The following is a 19,174-nucleotide window of genomic DNA, read 5'->3' on the forward strand; positions in this document are numbered from 1 at the left end:
GATGAAATTGCAAGGCGACCATTTCTCTTAATTGACAAGCAGTCTGCGACAGGTAGAGGGGTAAGAAAGTACATCTACTCGAGTGATGACTGCAGATCGGGACCACACAAGGGAACTAACTAGGAGAGTAACATTTGGCAAGTATTTAAATCACATTCAAGGCAGCTTTGAAATATTCCTTAAGAGAAAATAAATACCAGCTTCGTGATACTCACCGACGTGGCCGAAATATAAGACTAAAGAAAAGATAATATGAAAGGATGCGCAGCTTAGGCGCGTAGGGATATGTGTCAAAAAAACGGACAGAGAAATTAAGCGCAACGTCTCTGTCCGTTTAGTTGACAAATTCCTCCACGTCTAAACTTTTCAAATTATGTCTATCCATCGAACCCAGTCACAAGCGCTTCTTAAAGAAAAGAGTTATACTAAGGACGATGCAGAGAGTGCATAGCCCTCGCTCCGGTGACAAAAATTGTTTCGGCGTGTTCCTAACGATCGAGAATTTACAGTCAAGGAACTTCACTCGTGGCATTCATTGCGGTAATATTGCACACAGACGTTCGCAACATGTGCTAGCTTTTTCTTAATGGTTGTCACTGGATGCGTCGAGCTTCCTCTTAAAGCGCCTTCTTTTTTTTCCTTCCAAAATAACACAACTCTCGAATGAGTGCCGAAATTTACATTTATTTTTTGGCTACTGCGGCCTTTCATGTCTGACACAGTTGTTCTTATAGTAACAAAGGCACGCCACGACACCAAGCCATCAATTGGCGAGCTTGTCCTTTAGGAGAGGCCTCCTGGAGTGGCTTTTCTTCCTGCGACAGTGGGCATGTTAAGTAGTCAACGTATCGGTCGTCCGCTTGCGTAAGCAACCCTGCTAAAAAACTAAATGGAGTAGTCACACTCGCAGAAGCCAGGCCCGTTTTGAGGTTCAACAGCGAGGCCCCGCCTGGTGGAGAAACAACAAAACAATTGCAACAACTTTTTCCAGAATATTGCGCTGGTATCAGACGCGAGAATGCTGGGAAAAATAGTACCTACTGCTTCCATAACTAAGTGAACATATATCACCTTCGTGCACGAAGAGCAAAAAATTACACGGTTGTGCTGACGTCCTCATAATGCGAAGCTGAAATTGTGTTTTGATGTTATGCGAAATAGAGCAATTCGAATTTACGATGTTTATAGCAAAATCATGTCCACTAGTTTTGCGCTTGCATTCAAAATTATGACGCAATCACAGATTCAAAGTGAAGTATTCCCAAAGCGATGGAGGAGAGATAAACTCCTAATGACATAACTGTTGCCTAATGTTTTTATTTCCCTTTGCTTTGCCCACATGCTGTGGCGCATCATCCGATTCTACCAAACTCTTTATGAGCTATATATTCGGTGGCATTGTTTTCCTTTCTTCAAGCAACCATTTCTTCGCTTGAAATAAATACATTGCGTCCTAGTTGCTCTACGATGCACTATGAAGAAGTCCTTTATTCTGCGATTACATTGGTACTTCAATAGGTAAGGAATGCGAAGTGCACAAGCACTTCGCATTCCTTACCTACAAATTTCCCACTTATCACCTTCAAGCCAGTTCAAGTCCCAAACCCTTTACCTGCCCTTTAAAGCGGAAATGGCGAAAGCCTCGCCATGAATACCATAACCATCCCTAACTACATCGTCATCACCACTACCATCAGCATTACTTGTAAGTACTACACTCATCAACGATCCCTATCATTAGCAACACTCCATCATGGTCATGAGAACTATCCCTATCACCATGACCCCTATTCTCAACTATCATCTTCATGGCCATCGGCGCTATCATCAGCAGCGGCACTACCATTGTACTACTATCTACATTAATGGCTTCGCCATACACAGTAAGTAACTAATAAGGGAGTAAAAACTCATTGCATCCACCCAAGCGCAGCCAAACGGCTACAAAGGAAAGCTATACAGCTTTCTCAGAAACTTCGTAGTTAAAGAAAAATTCGTCCTGATCCGGGAATCGAACCCGGCACCACCGCCTTTCCGGGGCAGTCGCTCTACCGACTGAGCTAACCAGGACGGTCAGCAGATCAGATGGTAGGGCGAGAGCGAATTGATCTATAACTCGAAGTGGGAATGGTGTTGGTCAAATATTTAGGGGAATCCCCCAAGGTGGAGTAGATTTGTAATAAGGGAGTAAAAACTCATTGCATCCACCCTTTGTAGCCGTTTGGCTGCGCTTGGGTGGATGCAATGAGTTTTTACTCCCTTATTACAAATCTACTCCACCTTGGGGGATTCCCCTAAATATTTGACCACAGTAAGTAACTATGGGTAATTACCATTATGACTTATTTTACTATGACTATCTCAACAACCACTAAAAGTATCTGTTGGTAAGTATGCATCGCATCGCCGACATCATCGCGGACACCGAGTGCCACCGCTACCACACCGCCTGAGCTATTTAAAGCCGAGACGCCCCCGGAAAGGCTTCACTAGGCAGCAGTGGACGCGGCAGAGCGGCAACGCTCTAACTGCATCCTGTCATTCCACACAGGTTTGTTACAACTGCATTTTCAAACCACGTTCCTCTTTTTGCTGCCGTGCCATTTGCTGCCTATTGTACATACTTCTGCGATTGAAAATGCCCACAAATGCGGAACTTGCCAAAGACGTAGATGAACTACGCAAGGAAGTTGAAGCATTGCGTAGCAGTCTCACCCTTTTCAATGACCAGTACAAAACTATGAAGCAACAACAAGAGGCTCTCATAAAAGAAAACAAAGACTTGGCTGACAAAAACGAGCAGCTCCGGCAGCGAGTTTCTGAGCTCGAGCAGTACTCTCTGCAGAACAACGTCGAAATCAAAGGAGTACCAGTCACTCAGGGTGAGAGCTGCACCGCGATTCTTCAGCGCATAGGTGATTAGGTTGGCTGCCCTGTTGCAGAGACTGACATTGATGTTGTACACCGTGTCCCAACAAGAAATAATGATGAGCCTAACATAATTGCTTTGTATGGGTGGACAACTGCCGGATCAAGGACCGAAAGACAGCAGACAGCCACGTTTTTCGTATCTCCAGCCACAGTGACCTTTCTATCTTCACCTAATCTATCTAGCTTTTTCTTCCCTTAACTACGGCATCTTATTCTCTCGAAGAATTCAAATCACTTCTTCGTGACGCCACTCCTTCTTCGTAATCTATTATCCATCTGAACATACGCAGCCTGCCCTGTCATTACGATGATTTAATAAATTTCTTAACGCTTACTGATTATGCATTTTCTCTTATATGCCTTTCCTGGCTCTCGCCCGCTACTGATAAACTTTTTCATATTTAAAATTACCGAGAAGAATACGCCCATCGCCATGATAGCCGTTATGGCGGGTCTGCCATTTTCATTTCTAGTTCTCTAACATATCATCGCCGGCATGACATTGCATTTTCCACTGACAGTTGTGAATCTGTTGGGATAGAAGTTCACAAACCATTCCTTTCCAACAGGAACACAATAATCGAAACAATATATCGCTCTCCTTCCTCATCTTATTCTGATTTCTGTTTTGAGCTTGACCGAATACTTACCATGCTGAATCACGAAAACAAAAACATTATCATTATGGGAGACATCAACATAAATATTATTGACGAAAATGACGTCTACAGCGTGAATTATAACAACTGTTTCCTTGGTCATGGTCTACAATCACTTATCAGTTCACCTACGCGTATTATTCCTGGCGGCTCAACCACACTTATCGACCACATTCTAACGAACATAATTTCATCTCATATTGCTGGAGTGGTTGATACTGATCATTTTCCTATTTTCCTTATGCTGGATGGTGTTCGGAACATTAAAGAAACATTCCTTACGAGACAGTCACTTGATAACATCAAATTCGCTCAGAATATAACTCTCGCAGACTGGAGCCACGTCCTGAATGAAAGTTGTCCTGATGCAGCGTTTGACAAGTTCATCAGTTTAATAACAGAGTGCCTTAGCTCTTCTACAACGACTTTTATTCACGAGAAGAAATTCTGCATGCCTAGAAATCCATAGATTACGGGAGGGTTATTGCGTTCCATTCGCAAAAAAGATAATCTTAGGAAAAAACTTAAAAAGCAGCCTTTTAACCTCGAACTTTGTAACCGCTTCAAAAAGTATTGTCACACTCTAACAGCTGTGCTTAAGACTGCCAAGCGTACTTATTACCAAAACAAAATAAAGCTAATGGGAACAACACGCGTAAAAACTGGGAACTAATTAAAGAGTGCTTAAATCTGGCTGCCCGTGAACCTACCATGACTACCCTTAGCGATGGAACCGACACTTTCTCAAATGCTATAGATATCGCCAATGCTTTTAATCGTATCTTCAGTTCTGACACAGCTGTCGTTAACTCGCACCCTCCATTCTTTCTTTCTATACCCAACTTCTGCTAACGAAGTACTTTTAACCATGAGGCAATTAAAAAATCCAGGCTCCGGGTAGGTGGGATCGCCCCAGCTAAAATGAAGCATATTGCCGAGGACATTTCACCTGTTTTGGCTCACTTAATTAACTCAATGTTTAAAACTGGTAGTTTTCCAAATCAGCTGAAACGAGGAAAAGTGGTACGTTTTCAAAAAAGGCGACCGTACTATAATAACCAACTACCGTCCCAATACTATACTACCGTTTTTCAGTAAACTGATTGAAAAACTAATTGTCATTCGGCTAACAAATTATCTTCTTAAATTCGATCTCTTAACTCCATACCAATTTGGATTTCGTCCGAACTACTCCACCGAACCTGCATTAATAGAATTCACTGACAAAATTAAACATTCCCTTGATCGTGGTTACTTTGTTGGCGCCCTTTTATAGATTTCACAAAAGCATTCGACACAATTATCCATAACATTCTCTTAAAAAAAATTAGAATGCCTTGGCGTTTCTGGTCCTGCGCTTAAACTAATACGTAGCTATCTCACTGACAGACTTCAAGTTGTTGAAATCGGTGGCACATTTTCTGACCCTAAGCTAATTAATCGCTGTGTTCCACAGGGATCCATTTTAGGCCCTCTTCTCTTCCTTATCTATATTAATGACTTGCCAAAATGCCTCAACTACTCTAGTTCAAATCTTTACGCTGACGATACTACCATTTTTTCTCACGCTAGCGATGTTTCTGTACTAACCGCCAATTTGAACGCTGACCTTATGAGTATTCACCTTTGGTGCCAAAGCAACCATCTACTAATTAATCCAAAAAAGACCACCTTTATGATTTTTCACTCACGCATTAAAGAGGCAGTTCCTGCTCTTCAGGTACATTTAGGCACGGACACAATTTACCCGTCAGAATCTACTAAATTTCTTGGTGTCGTCCTAGATAATCAACTAAAGTTTCATCAGCCTACCAAATTCATTAAATCTAAAGCAGCCTTCGGGATTCACGAAATAATTAAAGCCCGACATTAGTTTGACCTACCTACACTTCACATGTTGTATTTCTCCTTCATACATAGCCACCTCTCGTATTGCATATCATCATGGGGTAACACATACAACACTCACCTTTCATGTGTTCGCAACCTTCAAAATCAAGCATTCCGCATACTTACCTTCAGCCCTTCCGTGCATCCGTTTTCAATTATTATCGCACACTTAACATACTTCCATTGTCGCTAAAGCTTAATTTTAGGTTTTCATCAACCATCTTTAAAACGCGTAATAAACATGTCGTCCTTAGTGTAGCTTTTTAACAAAAATAACACCAGATTTGCTGAACATCACAATCTACTACTACCTAAAATCAGGACCAATTATGGGAAACAAACTGCATACTTCTCAGGCATATCTGTTTGGAATTCACTGCCTCCTGAAATTAAAGCACAGCGTACAATTCATTCATTTCATCGTTCATTAAAGACCTATTTATTTTCTACCTTGTTTTGTTCCACCGACTAAAGTTTGTCTGGATCATAATTTCCGTGTTTACATTTTATTTATTCTTGTACTAATAATGCGCTAATTTCTGCAATTCGTGCATTTTTGTTTGAAGTTCCTGTTTATTTTGAATTTACTTGCACTGTTTCTCGTTAGTATTGTATTATAGTTTTCTCTGCACGCATGTATATTCTTGTCTTCACTGCCTAGTATGTTACCTGCTAATCTTATCCATTCTGTCATAGGAGGTCCCCCGGACAGTTTATACTTCGGGACCTCCTTCTGTAATACTGATAATCCATGCACATGTACCTCACAGTGAAAATAAAGGTGAAAGATAAAGATCATCATCATCCTCAGCCTAACTATACCTACTGCAGAGCGAATGCCTTTCCCATATTCCTCCAATTAACCCGCTCCTGTGCTAGCTGCATCCACTTGGCCCCTGCGAACTTCTAATCTCATCCGCCCATCTAACATTCTGCCACCCCTGCTACACTTTCCTTCCTTCGGAATCCAGTTTGTTACCCTAAGCGACCATTGGTTATCCTCTCTTCGCACTACATGTCCAGCCCATGCCCATTTCTTCTTGATTTCCACTAGCATGTAACTTGAGTTATTTCTCTTACCCACTGTGCACACTTCCTATCTCTTAATGTTACCCCTACCAGTTTCGTTCCATAGCCCTCTTCGTTCTCGTCAACTTAAGTAGAACCCTTTTCGCTAGCCTCCACGTTTCAGCCCCATAGGTAAGTACAGGTACGACGCAACTATTGTACACTTTCTTGTTGAGCGACGCCGGCAAGCTGCTAGCCATAATCTGCGAGTGCATGCCAAATACACTCGATCCCAATCTTATTTCCTTCGTATTTACCTTTCAAGGTCCGGATCTGCGGTAACTACCTGTGCCAAGTAGACATATTCACCTACTACTTCCCCTGCTTCGCTACCTAACGTCAACTGCTGTTCCTCCCCGTGGCTGTTGACCATTACCTTAGTCTTCTGCATATTGATTTTCAAGCGTAACGTTCTACTTTTCGTGGCAGGTCATCAATAAGTCTTTGTAGTTCGTCCCCATGGTCACTTAGCAAGGCTATGTCGTTAGCAAATCGCAGATTACTGATGTATTCTTCCTTTATCCTTATCCCTAACTGCTCCCATTCCAAGTCTCTGAATACTTATTATAAGCAAGAAGAAAACATCTCGAGCTAGTTGGTTCATCACAGAGCAAAACAGCGCGAACTTCACAATGGACAGAGAAGGGCAGACGAGACACAGGCGCTGACTAACAACTGAAGGTTTATTGTTCTGACACCTCGGTATATACACAGCAAGCATCAAAAACAAGAACAACAACAAAGCCTGATAGACACTCATCTCAGCCAGACATCAAGCAGGAGCACCATGATCATCCAACACCCGATAGTAAAAGCAACTCCTTATCTAGAAGGGCTATGGAGGGAATGCTTACACAGCTGTCTTTTAGGTTTGCAATTTTTTCGGCCTCGATTATTTCTCGAGTGGTCTTGTCACCGCACCTGCGCAGCACGCTCGTGTTACGCAAATCAGGTGCGCATTTAAAATCTCGGCAGTGCACACCCAGATGGCCCGAGATCCGCTCTGTCACATTGTAGTTGTGCTCCAATAATCTTTTATTAAGACATCTGCCGGTTTGGCCTATGTACGCATGGCCACAAGACAAAGGGATCGAATAAACGACGCCTTCCGCACACGAGACGAATCAGTCGCGATGGTTTGTGGTGCAGCCGATGTGTTTTCGACCCATCCCATTCACTCGCTTGCAAAGACTTGACAAGCGGTCCGGAGCCGAAAAAACAACATCTACTCCAACCCTTCTTCCTATCTTTCTCAAGTTATGTGAAATCCCCTGCGCGTAGGGAATGACTGCGATCTTCTTATCCCTGTCTCTACTGACTGTTTCTTTAGTTTTTAACATAGCCTCCGCTACTGAGGATAATAGCGCCGGTGGATAACCAGCCTGAACAAGTCGGCGCGTCTGGTTTAAAAAGCTATCTTCCAGCTTGTGGTTGCACGATTTCATCACTGAATTGTAGAAGCAAGAATTGATGATGCTGCGCTTAACCAACTTCGAGTGCGCTGAAGTAAATGGCAGAAGGGGTTTGTTGGCGCGAGGCTCAAAGGCCCAGCACACATGATTGGGGTTGAAATATAGTCCTAGTTCTAAAAACCGTGTGAGTCCATTAGTAGGCAGTGCGTGCGTGACAATTAAAGGGCTCAGAATGCTTGAAAAACTACGAACAACATTGGCAGCTTCGGACGGGAGGGCGTCCTGTTCGCACTCTAGGAACACAAGATGTGTGTTCTTGTGTGCCAGTAACCCTTCTTTCAACCTGGTGGATTCAATGACGAAGTGACCTTCATGACAAGGTGCGGAATTACAGTCGACGCCTTCTTAGAATTGCTCGCATTCTACCTCTTTTCAATGTGTGTGGAATGGGAAGGAAACGTGTGCCATCTTTTTGTGTAGGGTTGACGGTCTTATTGATGTTCAGATCTGTGGAATGGTGCTGAAGGTTTTGAGTCTCGTTGACGATTGCATTGTCTTTACTGTGAAAAACACTTTTAAAGGCCACCTTGTTGACGCACTGAAATTATTTAAGGAAAGAGAATTCGGTCTGAGCTTCACCTTCGAGATTTCCAAAGGCAATGTGCTGCAGTTCCTCGACCTACGCCTTCAATTTCAGGACCACCATATTTGCTGGGCATACAATCCAAGGTCTCTTAAACCATTGCTCCACTTCTCCTCAGGGCACTCTAAACTTGTCAAGAATGGCGTCACTCAGCCATGAATCAGAGGAGAATTATTCAATACTGCCACAGTGTAGTAAAGGCAAGTCTCGAAGCACAGGTCTCTCGGCTGTCAGCCTCTGGCTATCACATCATGTCATTACCTGGGCCTGCGAGAAGATGGCAAGATTGCTGAGATATGTCGTGGAAAATTCAAGCGTTCCCCAGAGGAAGGATAGCATACCGCACTGCTCATGGGCTTAAAATATGGCTGCACACTACAAGGTTGACGTTTTGTTTTAAGCGCCGAACAAACTCAGCCGTTTTATTCGCGCCGTGGAAAAAAGGCCGCCAAAAAGTTATGCTCGAGCGCTCGCAAAAAATGCGACATTAATCATGCCAAGCCGATGGTAGCCTGCAGGAAAAATGTAGTTTACAAGATTCCTATGTGTCATACGGTGCTGCATTCATCGGCCAAACTGGCTGTTGCATGGCACGACTCACGGAACACCGTAGAGATATTAAGAATGGCATAGGCACACATCTCGGATGCCATGTGCAAAACCACCGGGAAACTGATAAATCTTGCGAAGCCCGCCTGGACCTAACAACAGTAATCTTTACTAAGGGGACTCGGCAGATTGCAGAAGCATGCTAGGAGAGATCACTGTGTCAGTGAGCCATCCCTTGCGCTGAAGGTAAAAGAAACTTTTTTTCTAGGCTGTCTTCTGATTTTGTTCCTTGGTTTTTGATGTTCTTTTTCTTGCTCCGTATTTATTCCGATGCGTTGGAAAAAACACCTTCGTTGTTACAATGCGCTCGTGGTGTGTTCCCTCAAGTGTCTTGTTCTTTTCTGCTCTGTTCTTTGAACATAGTGTATCCTGTTGGGGCGCCCAGCATAAAAGTTTCCTTGGTGTCATAATATTTTCGGTGGAATTTGCAGCACTGCCCCAATCTACACATGTCATAATCTTGAGAATTGAGTTCCTGCATATGTGCGGCGATACAGTCTGGCGCACTAAGCGTTAGTGCTTCTCTTCTTAGAGAGTCCTCAAATCATGAAGACGTTCTGTGTGTGTGCGCTGATGTCGTCGTACCGCTCCATTTTAAGAATGGACGTCCAGGTGTCCTGCACCCGTGCCATTAACGATTGCTTTGAGGCTACTTTGGCGCCTCTTCATCGAGAACGCGTCATGAAAAACGTATTAGGGCCGCATTGCTTGGTGTCACGACAGAAATGAAGAGGGTAGAAAAGACTGACGTGTTATTTTTGGAAGATGGAAAAGATGGCTACGAAGCCGAAAACGGGGCGAAAGAAGAAAATGAAGTAGACACATAAAACGAGGAGTGGTGATGTGGAGACAAGAGGAAAGTTCAAGGTGCACATGTTATTGGACGGCCGTCAGCTGCTACAGTAGTGGTTCGTTCGTGAGGCCTACCGACCAGGACTTCCGAGGCCTTGTGTGACGACGCTCCAATGCCGACATCTAGCTTTAGGCCACATGGCAGCAGCGAATCTCTTCACCTAGTCCTCCTCAAAGCTCCTCTTGTGGAACAGCGGCGTCGCTTGAGACAGTACCTCCTGCCACCTGGAGTTTTGGTTCGTACTCAGCGTTCGAGATTGCGTACGGAATAGCCGCGCTTTTTGGCAGGATAGTATGAGCGTGACTTTATGAATTACGCGTCAAGATCATTAATGTGGTAGGAGTGCGGTGTTTTCTGCAGCGTTATTTGCGCGTATGCTTAGTGCGCTGTTTTGTTTGTTTTTCAGTCATATATGAAGTGGGCCGGCTTGACTTTTCCCTTCGAAGCCTTCTCTCTGCTTTTTAAGCTGGAACGCACAAAGAACCCTTACCATGCTACATCGTAAGCAGATTTGTGTGTGACCCTTGGTTTCCGTGAAAGAGGGCCGTACCGCAATGTGGACTATAAATTACTTGCCGGTACCAGCTGCTTTTACGGTGGGCTCGAAACAAGCGTCATGTAGCGCAGATATGCTGAACTATGTGAATTTCGTTATTTCTTCCCCTGGAAACCCTGCTACTCACTCGCCTACTGACCAGAAGCTTCTTCTGAAGATCCGCGCATCGTGGAACGCCACATAACGCCAGAACTCGAAGCAACACTTGTCTCAGTATACCTTTCTTCGATTTCGCACAGTCCGACGGCTGGCAACGTTTTCCGTGGTCTCTCGCACGCCATAAGATTGATATGGGACCTACTCATTCCATCCGCCAAAAGCCGTACCACGTGTCGCCGTCAGACCGTAAGGTCATCACCAAGCAAGTTAAAGGTATGTACCGCGTGTCGCCGTCAGAGCGTAAGGTCATCACCAAGGAAGTTCAAGGCATGTTGAACCGGCGTAATTCAGGAGTCCCCCAGATCTTGGGTTGCTCCCGTGATATTGGTAAAAAAGAATGACGGAAAATGGAAAGTCTGCAATGATTACTGTCACCTCAACTGAGTCACGAAAAAGGATGTATATCCTCTCCCGCCCCTCGGCGATACCATAAATAGCCTTTCTCCGCGTCTTATTTTTCTCCTCTCGATTTCCGATCGGGGTATTGGCAGACTCAGATAGACTCTGCGGACAAGTAAAAAAGCATTTTTACGCCAAAAGGCCTCTGAATTTTATGTCCTTCGGACTCTGGAATGCGCCGGCTACATTGAAAGATTTATGAACACCATAGATCGTGTCCTCAAGTGGGAAATCTGCAAGTGTTACTTAGGTGACGTTTTTTTTTTTTCCCAGACATATACCGAGCATAACACATGGTTCGCTATTGTCCTGGACTCCGTGCAGAAAGCTGAGCTTGTTCTGAACTGTAAAAAGTTCCGATTTGGGGAACATCAAGCGCTGATACACGAACACCGAACACCTCATCGCCCCCGACGGCCTTCAGCTCGACCCACAGAAGCCTACGGCAGTTGATGCATTCCAATGACCACAGACTCAAATCAGCTCCGTAGTTTTTTGCGGCTGTGTTCTAACTCCTTCTTGATGGAACAGCGCAAAACATCGGGACAAGAGACAAGCGCTGACTTACAACTGGTTTTTATTTCGAAGAAACATTGCTTCTTATACCTTCATCACCCTCTCAAAAAGCACATGCGTCGCACCCATATCGTTCAAGCGTCCACAAAAAAGCATAAGACACATAATCGCAGATATTTATAATCAGATTTTTAACATGTCAAATTCTTTCTTAGTCAAAGCAACGGACGGTGTGCTGACACAATCGTCGCGCAGACTCGCTATCGAAGCTGCCTCGATTATTTCCCGGACTAGCTGGTCTTTGTGATTAGCCAAAGCTTTGCATTTTTGGAAAACCGGTGCACAACTAGTTGAAGGGCAATCTCTACAATGGATTCCCAGGTTCCTGCAAGCTTGCTCGAAATTATTTTTGTGTTCTAGCAGCCTTTCATTCATGCACCTGCCAGTCTGCCCAATGTACTGTTTACCGCAAGTCACTGGCAACGAATAAACAAGGCCTTCGGTGCACTCCACAAAGGGGGTTCGATGCTTTATCGTGCATCCCTGCTTCTTTTTGGTCGGATCGGAGTTGACTCGTCTGCACAGACTTTTGAGTTTATTAGGAGCAGTCATCACTACATTCACGCCAGCTTTTCGACCTATGCCTTTCAGGCGATGGGAAATATTGTGAAGATACGGAATTGCTACTACCGGCCTCCTTTCTTTCTGTTTCTGTGCATCATTTTGCTGCTCGGGCCTAGCCTGCATCAGGTGCTTTTTCACCTGCTTGGCAACAGATACCAGCAAGTGCGAGGGGTAACCCGAGTTGCCAAGCCGTTCCGCCTGGCGACGAAAGCTCACATTCATTTTGTGAACATAGGATTTCCTCAAGGAATTCGTGAAGCACAAGTAAGGAGGCCGGTAGTAGCAATTCCGTATCTTCACAATATTTCCCATCGCCTGAAAGGCATAGGTCGAAAAGCTGGCGTGAATGTAGTGATGACTGCTCCTAATAAACTCAAAAGTCTGTGCAGACGAGTCAACTCCGATCCGACCAAAAAGAAGCAGGGATGCACGATAAAGCATCGAACCCCCTTTGTGGAGTGCACCGAAGGCCTTGTTTATTCGTTGCCAGTGACTTGCGGTAAACAGTACATTGGGCAGACTGGCAGGTGCATGAATGAAAGGCTGCTAGAACACAAAAATAATTTCGAGCAAGCTTGCAGGAACCTGGGAATCCATTGTAGAGATTACCCTTCAACTAGTTGTGCACCGGTTTTCCAAAAATGCAAAGCTTTGGCTAATCACAAAGACCAGCTAGTCCGGGAAATAATCGAGGCAGCTTCGATAGCGAGTCTGCGCGACGATTGTGTCAGCACACCGTCCGTTGCTTTGACTAAGAAAGAATTTGACATGTTAAAAATCTGATTATAAATATCTGCGATTATGTGTCTTATGCTTTTTTGTGGACGCTTGAACGATATGGGTGCGACGCATGTGCTTTTTGAGAGGGTGATGAAGGTATAAGAAGCAATGTTTCTTCGAAATAAAAACCAGTTGTAAGTCAGCGCTTGTCTCTTGTCCCGATGTTTTGCGCTGTTCCATCAAGAATGAATAACCAACATGCTCAAGCTGCTGTCCGGGTGTTCTAACTGTTGACGGTTCATCCTACGATATCCGGATTTAGCCTACCCTCTGAAGTCCCTTCTCCAAAATGAAGTCTCTTTCGTCTGGCCCTTCTTACCAGCCTTTCACGCCTTTTTCACCAGCTGCAGTTTCTGCTCACGCCCATATCACATTCTCCGCACGTCAACCCCCCCCCCCCCCCCCCCCCCCCGCGCTCCGGCGGAAGTTCACACTGCCGCAAGTGGGATTGCTGTAGGTGCTGTGCTCGTACAACGCTCGGAAACCGGCAATAATGTAATTGCGTATGCTAGTCGTTCCCTCACCGAACCTGAGCGCAACGACAGAGTGTGGGGATTCATTTTGCCCTCGCCACCATATGACTCAGTGAAAACCCTTTCCCTCTCTTTTGTGGAGAGCTCTCACCCTTCCCCTCATGGCCTCAATTTCCTGGAACTGCTGCGGAGATGGCGGCAGTGAAAGGAACTGCCTTGACGGGACGGGTGGCCCTCTTTCCCCTCTGCTCGCATCTCGACGGACAGCTTCTGCATCATGTGAGAGACGACGACGCGACGTTGAAGCGCGCGGATGCTGCTACGAGCGAGAAAGAATGTTGGGAACTCTAAATATACAGCTTGACCCGCTGGCTGTGTTTCGGTGTGTTCACTTCCATGACGTGGCCAGAGCTAGCGGTGATGTGTTGGGGAAAGCGTAGCCCGAGCCCCGTTAGAAACCCCTACAACAGTTACGAACCAGGACTGCCTGGCTGTTGTTTTCGCTGTGCAGTGATTTTGGTACTACTATATGAACGCCATTTCAGAGTTCTGAACCATCGTGCCCTGAGCTTCATGATCCAACTGGACGTCTGGCACTTTGGGCCCTTCATCTGCCTTACTTGTTTGTACGAGATGGGCCACAGACAAGCCGATGCACTCTCTTGGGCGCCTTCCCCATTCCTAGAATAGAATGTGACTCTGCCAACTTCGATATATACATCATACCTGGGTTTTAGGACGCCTCGGCGCTACTGACTGCGCTAGCAACCGACGCAAGCATTAACCAAGTAGCACTAAGTAAGCTATAAGCGGGGCCCCACGCCCATGCCGTCACATCCCAGTCTCCGCCCCTTCAACCCCTCCGCTCCAGCGGAAGTTCAGGAATTAGCACCCCGCGTGGGCTGCCCAAATTCGCCACGATCGGTCAAAATTCCTAAATTCATATATCCATGTGGGCAGCCAAAACAGTGCTGCCCGCATTCTGCCCAGACAGCCAATATGGGCAGCATACCAAAATCAATAATAGGCTCTACTTTTGCACAGGCGGGTGGTGCCCCAGTGATTAACGTTTTAGCTCATATCGGTTAATCTCTCCTAAGGTAACGCGAAGGTCGGACTTGGGGGATCAGGCTTTATTGCAGACCTAAAACCTTGGTCGCACACTGCAGCCAAACACACTCCGCGATGACGATGGGTATCTACAAGAGGGAGCAGGATGAAGATGAAGCAGCACGTTCAGCCGTGTGGAAGATGAAGCGCCACACAGTGCTCACACTATTTCGCCCGCGCAGTTCAAGCGGCCAGCCTGGCCCCAGTTAGTCCGCAGGATTGCGCCAAATAAAAGGTTTCATACGTGAAACGTGGACAACTTCAGTGCCACGGTAACGACTGTCCGGAGGAGGGTAAACAGGGGAGACGCGATAGTTGACCGGGGAGGTTTTTGCAAGAACTGTGTAAGGACCAATGTAACGGTGCTGTAACTTGTCACAAAGGCCAGGAGTGCGTAATGGGGTCCAAAGTATGTCGGCGCCGCGGCAGGTAGTGCCAATGCAGCGACATGAGCAGTGGTAGGCGCCGGTGGCGCAGGCGCTCCAACTGCAGGCGGTAAGGACGTGACGTGGGCGTACGTTGGTACCTGACAGATGGTAGGAGCGACCGATGTTGGGGGCGAATAGGTCATTGAGGCCAGCTCTCCTCTGACAATGCTATGCAAGCCGGCACTTGAAGGATGTGGTTCAGATGCAGGGCGGCACAAATTACCTTGAGCCGAGAGCTCTTCACGAATTAATTCGCGAATAAGCGCACGGAGGTCAGCGTTGGCAGTGAAACCAAATGAAGTGGGATCAGGCTGCAGGCGTATTGACTGTAGTTCGTCAAGCCGTTGACAAGTCGATATGATGGCATCAATTGTGGTAGGGTTCTGCACGGCCAGGGCGTTGTAGGCGAGTGGCCTAATACCTTTAAGGACGTGCCGAACCCGCTCGGCCTCTGGCATGGTGTCATTTATGCGCCGACAAAGTGAAAGTACATCTTCTATATAAGAGGTGTAGGTCTCATTGGGCCGCTGAAGTCGGGCTTCTAGCTTCTTCTTGGCGGACTCCGTCCGAACAGTAGGAGCGCAGAAAATCTGCCGTAACTTTTGTTTAAAGGTAGCCCAGTCCGGAATCGTCGATTCGTGATTTAGGAACCACGTTTTGGCCACATCCGTCAAATAAAAGGACACATTAATTAGTTTAAGCGAATCGTCCCACCGGTTGAAAGCACTGACCCGGTCGTAGCTGTCGAGCCAGTCATCAGCGTCGTCGCCGCGGAGACCGGCGAAAATCTGCGGGTCGCGCTGACGGCTGCTGACAGTCCAAGTAGGGGAGCTGGAGTCGAGTTGGTAGAAGCCGAAGTAGCGGAGTGGCCCTCTTGAGTCATGACGATGGTGGTCGGGGTCAAACGGCGGCCAGAACGAAGCTGCAGGTGGATGCAGGTGACGAAGCAGCGGGGAAATCAAGGCGCACCTCCACCACGTGTAAGGTAACGCGAAGGTCGGACTTGGGGGATCAGGCTTTATTGCAGACCTAAAACCTTGGTCGCACACTGCAGCCAAACACACTCCGTGATGACGATGGGTATCTACAAGAGGGAGCAGGATGAAGATGAAGCAGCACGTTCAGCCGTGTGGAAGATGAAGCGCCACACAGTGCTCACAATATGAATAATAGCGACACGCGCTTTACGAACACCTGCCCGATTTGGGATGGCCCACGTGTCGCCTTCCCTGGTTCAAATTGGCGTTTTCGGGGCAGCCCGTGTCATTAGACATGAAGTGTGAAATATTGAGCTATTTGTTTTGCCTGGTATTTTATGCTTAGCAAATCATCAACACAAAATATTTTCCCCCTCAACTTTCATAATATAGGCTGGTCCGTATTTTCTCGTATAACTGTTGGTTTTAAAATATAATTGGGTGCTTTGTTGCGAATAATAATAGCACAGGGAAGATTCGAAGGTAGTTCATACATACTCGTAAATCGGAACAGTTACTGCTGCTTGTCTTCCACCAATACTGCACGGCTGACATTGGTGCAGAGTAAAGATATCTAGTATTAAGTAACAGCATAATAATAATAATGCCGAGAACTATTCAAATCTTTATTTGTTCTTTTTTGACAGGTGCCGGCATGTGGTCTTATCATTATGATTCTAGCGCGCTGAACACTTCTGTATTCTTTGTTCATGCTCGTTGTCGCGAGACGCGGCTTAATCCTTTCCTTGTAGCGGCAGATGATGTATCCCGAAGGACTCTAGCCAAGCGCTTGTATTTCTACAATGTTCCCGGTTATCACTGTTCGAGTTTTTATCTAGATGTTTCTACGTCGCTTTTAAATTGAGCATTGACGAGTGGAACGGGCATTCCTACTTCGACGACCGATGAGCACGTTTCTCGTCATCGCCGCCGCCAAGTTGCTCAATTCTTTTGCGAGTGCAAGTCAGCCCAATCAAGAGTTGATCTCAGCGCTATTACGCCTTTTCTTATCTTTTGTGCTTATGGCCTTGTCACAACCACGTGGCATCTCGTGGAGGTGCTGCCTTTTGAGCGACAATCTAACCTTAAAGTGGATACCTCGGTCTTGTTCCTGCCGCCCTGCGGGACCAACCCACTATTCACCGAGTCAGCCGCCGACCTCAACCCGAATACAGTCTGCTGCCGTACCTAGTTCTACCTCGGAAGGGCCCGACATCGACAATTTCCCAGTCTATGGCACCTGTCGTGATCCAGCAGCCCCGACAGCCTCCCATTTTCAGCGGGTCAAGATCCTGACGATTGGCTGGACCAGTACGCGTGGGTTGCCGCATTCTGGGACGTCTTGAAGCTTCAGAATGTATTTATTGCTCTGATGGAAGAGCGGGACGTGGTATGAAAACCACCTGTCCTCGCTAATGATGTGGGAGAACTTCACGAAGGAACTGTTGAAAAAGTTCACCAGCAGGTCAAGGAAAGAATGAACAAAATTGATTCTTCAGTAAAAACGCGCAGCTCCCTAACAAGTATATCCTCATGTCGAGAAAATAAAGTGCCTCTTCCGCCGCGCTAACCCAAACATAACAGATGAGGAGAAAGTTAAACTGCCAATGCGAGGCGTTAAAGAGTCGCTTTTCGCAGGACTTATCCACAACCACCGAAAGCTGCGGGTGAATTTGAAACTGAAGCGTCAACAATCGAGAAGACGGAGGACGCCCGAATGCACCACTAGGATCTCTCACTCCAACATGACTGCGAAAATCCCTAGAGCGGCGCATTTGCGAGCGGAGAGAGCTTCTGGGGCTTCATCCGGGAGATCGTGCGAGAGCAACATTGCCAGTTGCTGCTTTCATCCCAACAACTCCAGGTAGCTACTCTCGCGGACGTCGTCCGTGAATTCCAGCAGGCACTGCCCTCAAACGACAGCTCCCACGGCTTTGAAGTGAGCCGACTGCGATGAAATAACGATACCATATTGAGCCATCCTGCGCCAAGACAACAACCCCAAGCCCCCGTCAACGCGAACAAGCCACGTTTGAACGCTGCTCTTGACCTCCGCCCGAAAGGCCTACCAACGACCTCCAAGCTCCAGCAAATGCGACGCCTGGAGGACGTCTAACAACTGACCACTCTGCTTCCACTGCTGTGAGGCCGATCACGTCCTACGCCCATACAGACGCATCGGTCTGCCGGATTTGCCATCGACGCCCCATGAAGCCCGAAGAACTCGAGCACTACTAGCGCAAGGCAGAGTTATGAAGTCGTCGGTACGCTCTCCATCGCCCTACAGATTTGCGTCGCCGGATAGCAGTTATTTCCAAGGAATGTCTCCTAGCCCCCTTAAGGGAAATTAAAGGCAGCAACCTTTGGAGGTGAGGCTGCTACACGGAAAACTAACGAAGATCCGCCGACGGCGACAAAGACAATGCCGCTCTACGCTGACGCTCCTTAAGAAGACGCCCTCGACGATCACGGCTCTAATGTTAAACCGCTGCTACGTACGGCAAACATCGACGACAACACGACCAGAGTACAAGCCGGCACCGCTGCTCAGCGAAGTTACAACGGTGTGCCCCGGTCGTCTCCCCAATAAACGATCAGTCCAGATCGGACACCAAGGCCCGCGCGCAACGCAATGACGCGAACAAGCGACCTTAATTTTGCTGTCAACGGTCGCACAGTCACTGCCCTAGTAGACGTCTGAGCTGACTATTCAGTCATCAGTAGACCGTTGGCTTCGCAGCTCAGGAAAGCAACGAACGCTTGGAATGGGTCGCTGATTCACACCGCTGGTAGTAAGCTTATTACTGCGTAGGGGCGGTGCACTACAATAGTAAGCGTAAATGGGCGTACAAATCCACGAGCTCCGTGATTCTACAGCAGTGTTCGCGCGACGTTATTTGGGTATCATCAGCAGCAGCAGCAGCAGTAGTAGTAGTAGCAGCAGCAGCAGCAGCAGCAGCAGCAGCAGCAGCAGCAGCCTGACTATACCCACTGCAGGGCGAAGGCCTCTCCCATATTTCTCCAATTAACCCGGTCCTGTGCTAGCTGCATCCACTTCACCCCTGCGAACTCCTTAACCTCATCCGT

At 46.7% G+C, this 19,174-nt stretch overlaps 1 protein-coding gene across 5 annotated transcripts in view; it reads right to left on the reverse strand.

The window, feature by feature from the left end:
* Nucleotides 1-664: 664 nt before the first annotated feature.
* The window catches only part of LOC146187733 (beta-hexosaminidase subunit alpha-like), a 709,199-nt gene continuing 690,689 nt past the window's right edge, over nucleotides 665-19,174 (reverse strand). Inside the window, exon 14 of one of the 5 annotated variants that reach the window (XM_084603514.1) lies at nucleotides 665-981. In XM_084603514.1, coding sequence (XP_084459640.1) covers nucleotides 729-981 — 253 coding nt within the window. In that variant the 3' untranslated portion in view covers nucleotides 665-728. The remainder of the gene's footprint in view (nucleotides 982-19,174) is intronic. The other 4 variants (XM_084603516.1, XR_014707407.1, XM_084603515.1 and 1 more) reach the window with 4 other exon arrangements.

This window comes from Amblyomma maculatum, chromosome 5, assembly GCF_055883805.1.
Source record: "Amblyomma maculatum isolate TAMU_Amacu chromosome 5, ASM5588380v1, whole genome shotgun sequence".
In the NCBI taxonomy this organism is placed as follows: domain Eukaryota; kingdom Metazoa; phylum Arthropoda; class Arachnida; order Ixodida; family Ixodidae; genus Amblyomma; species Amblyomma maculatum.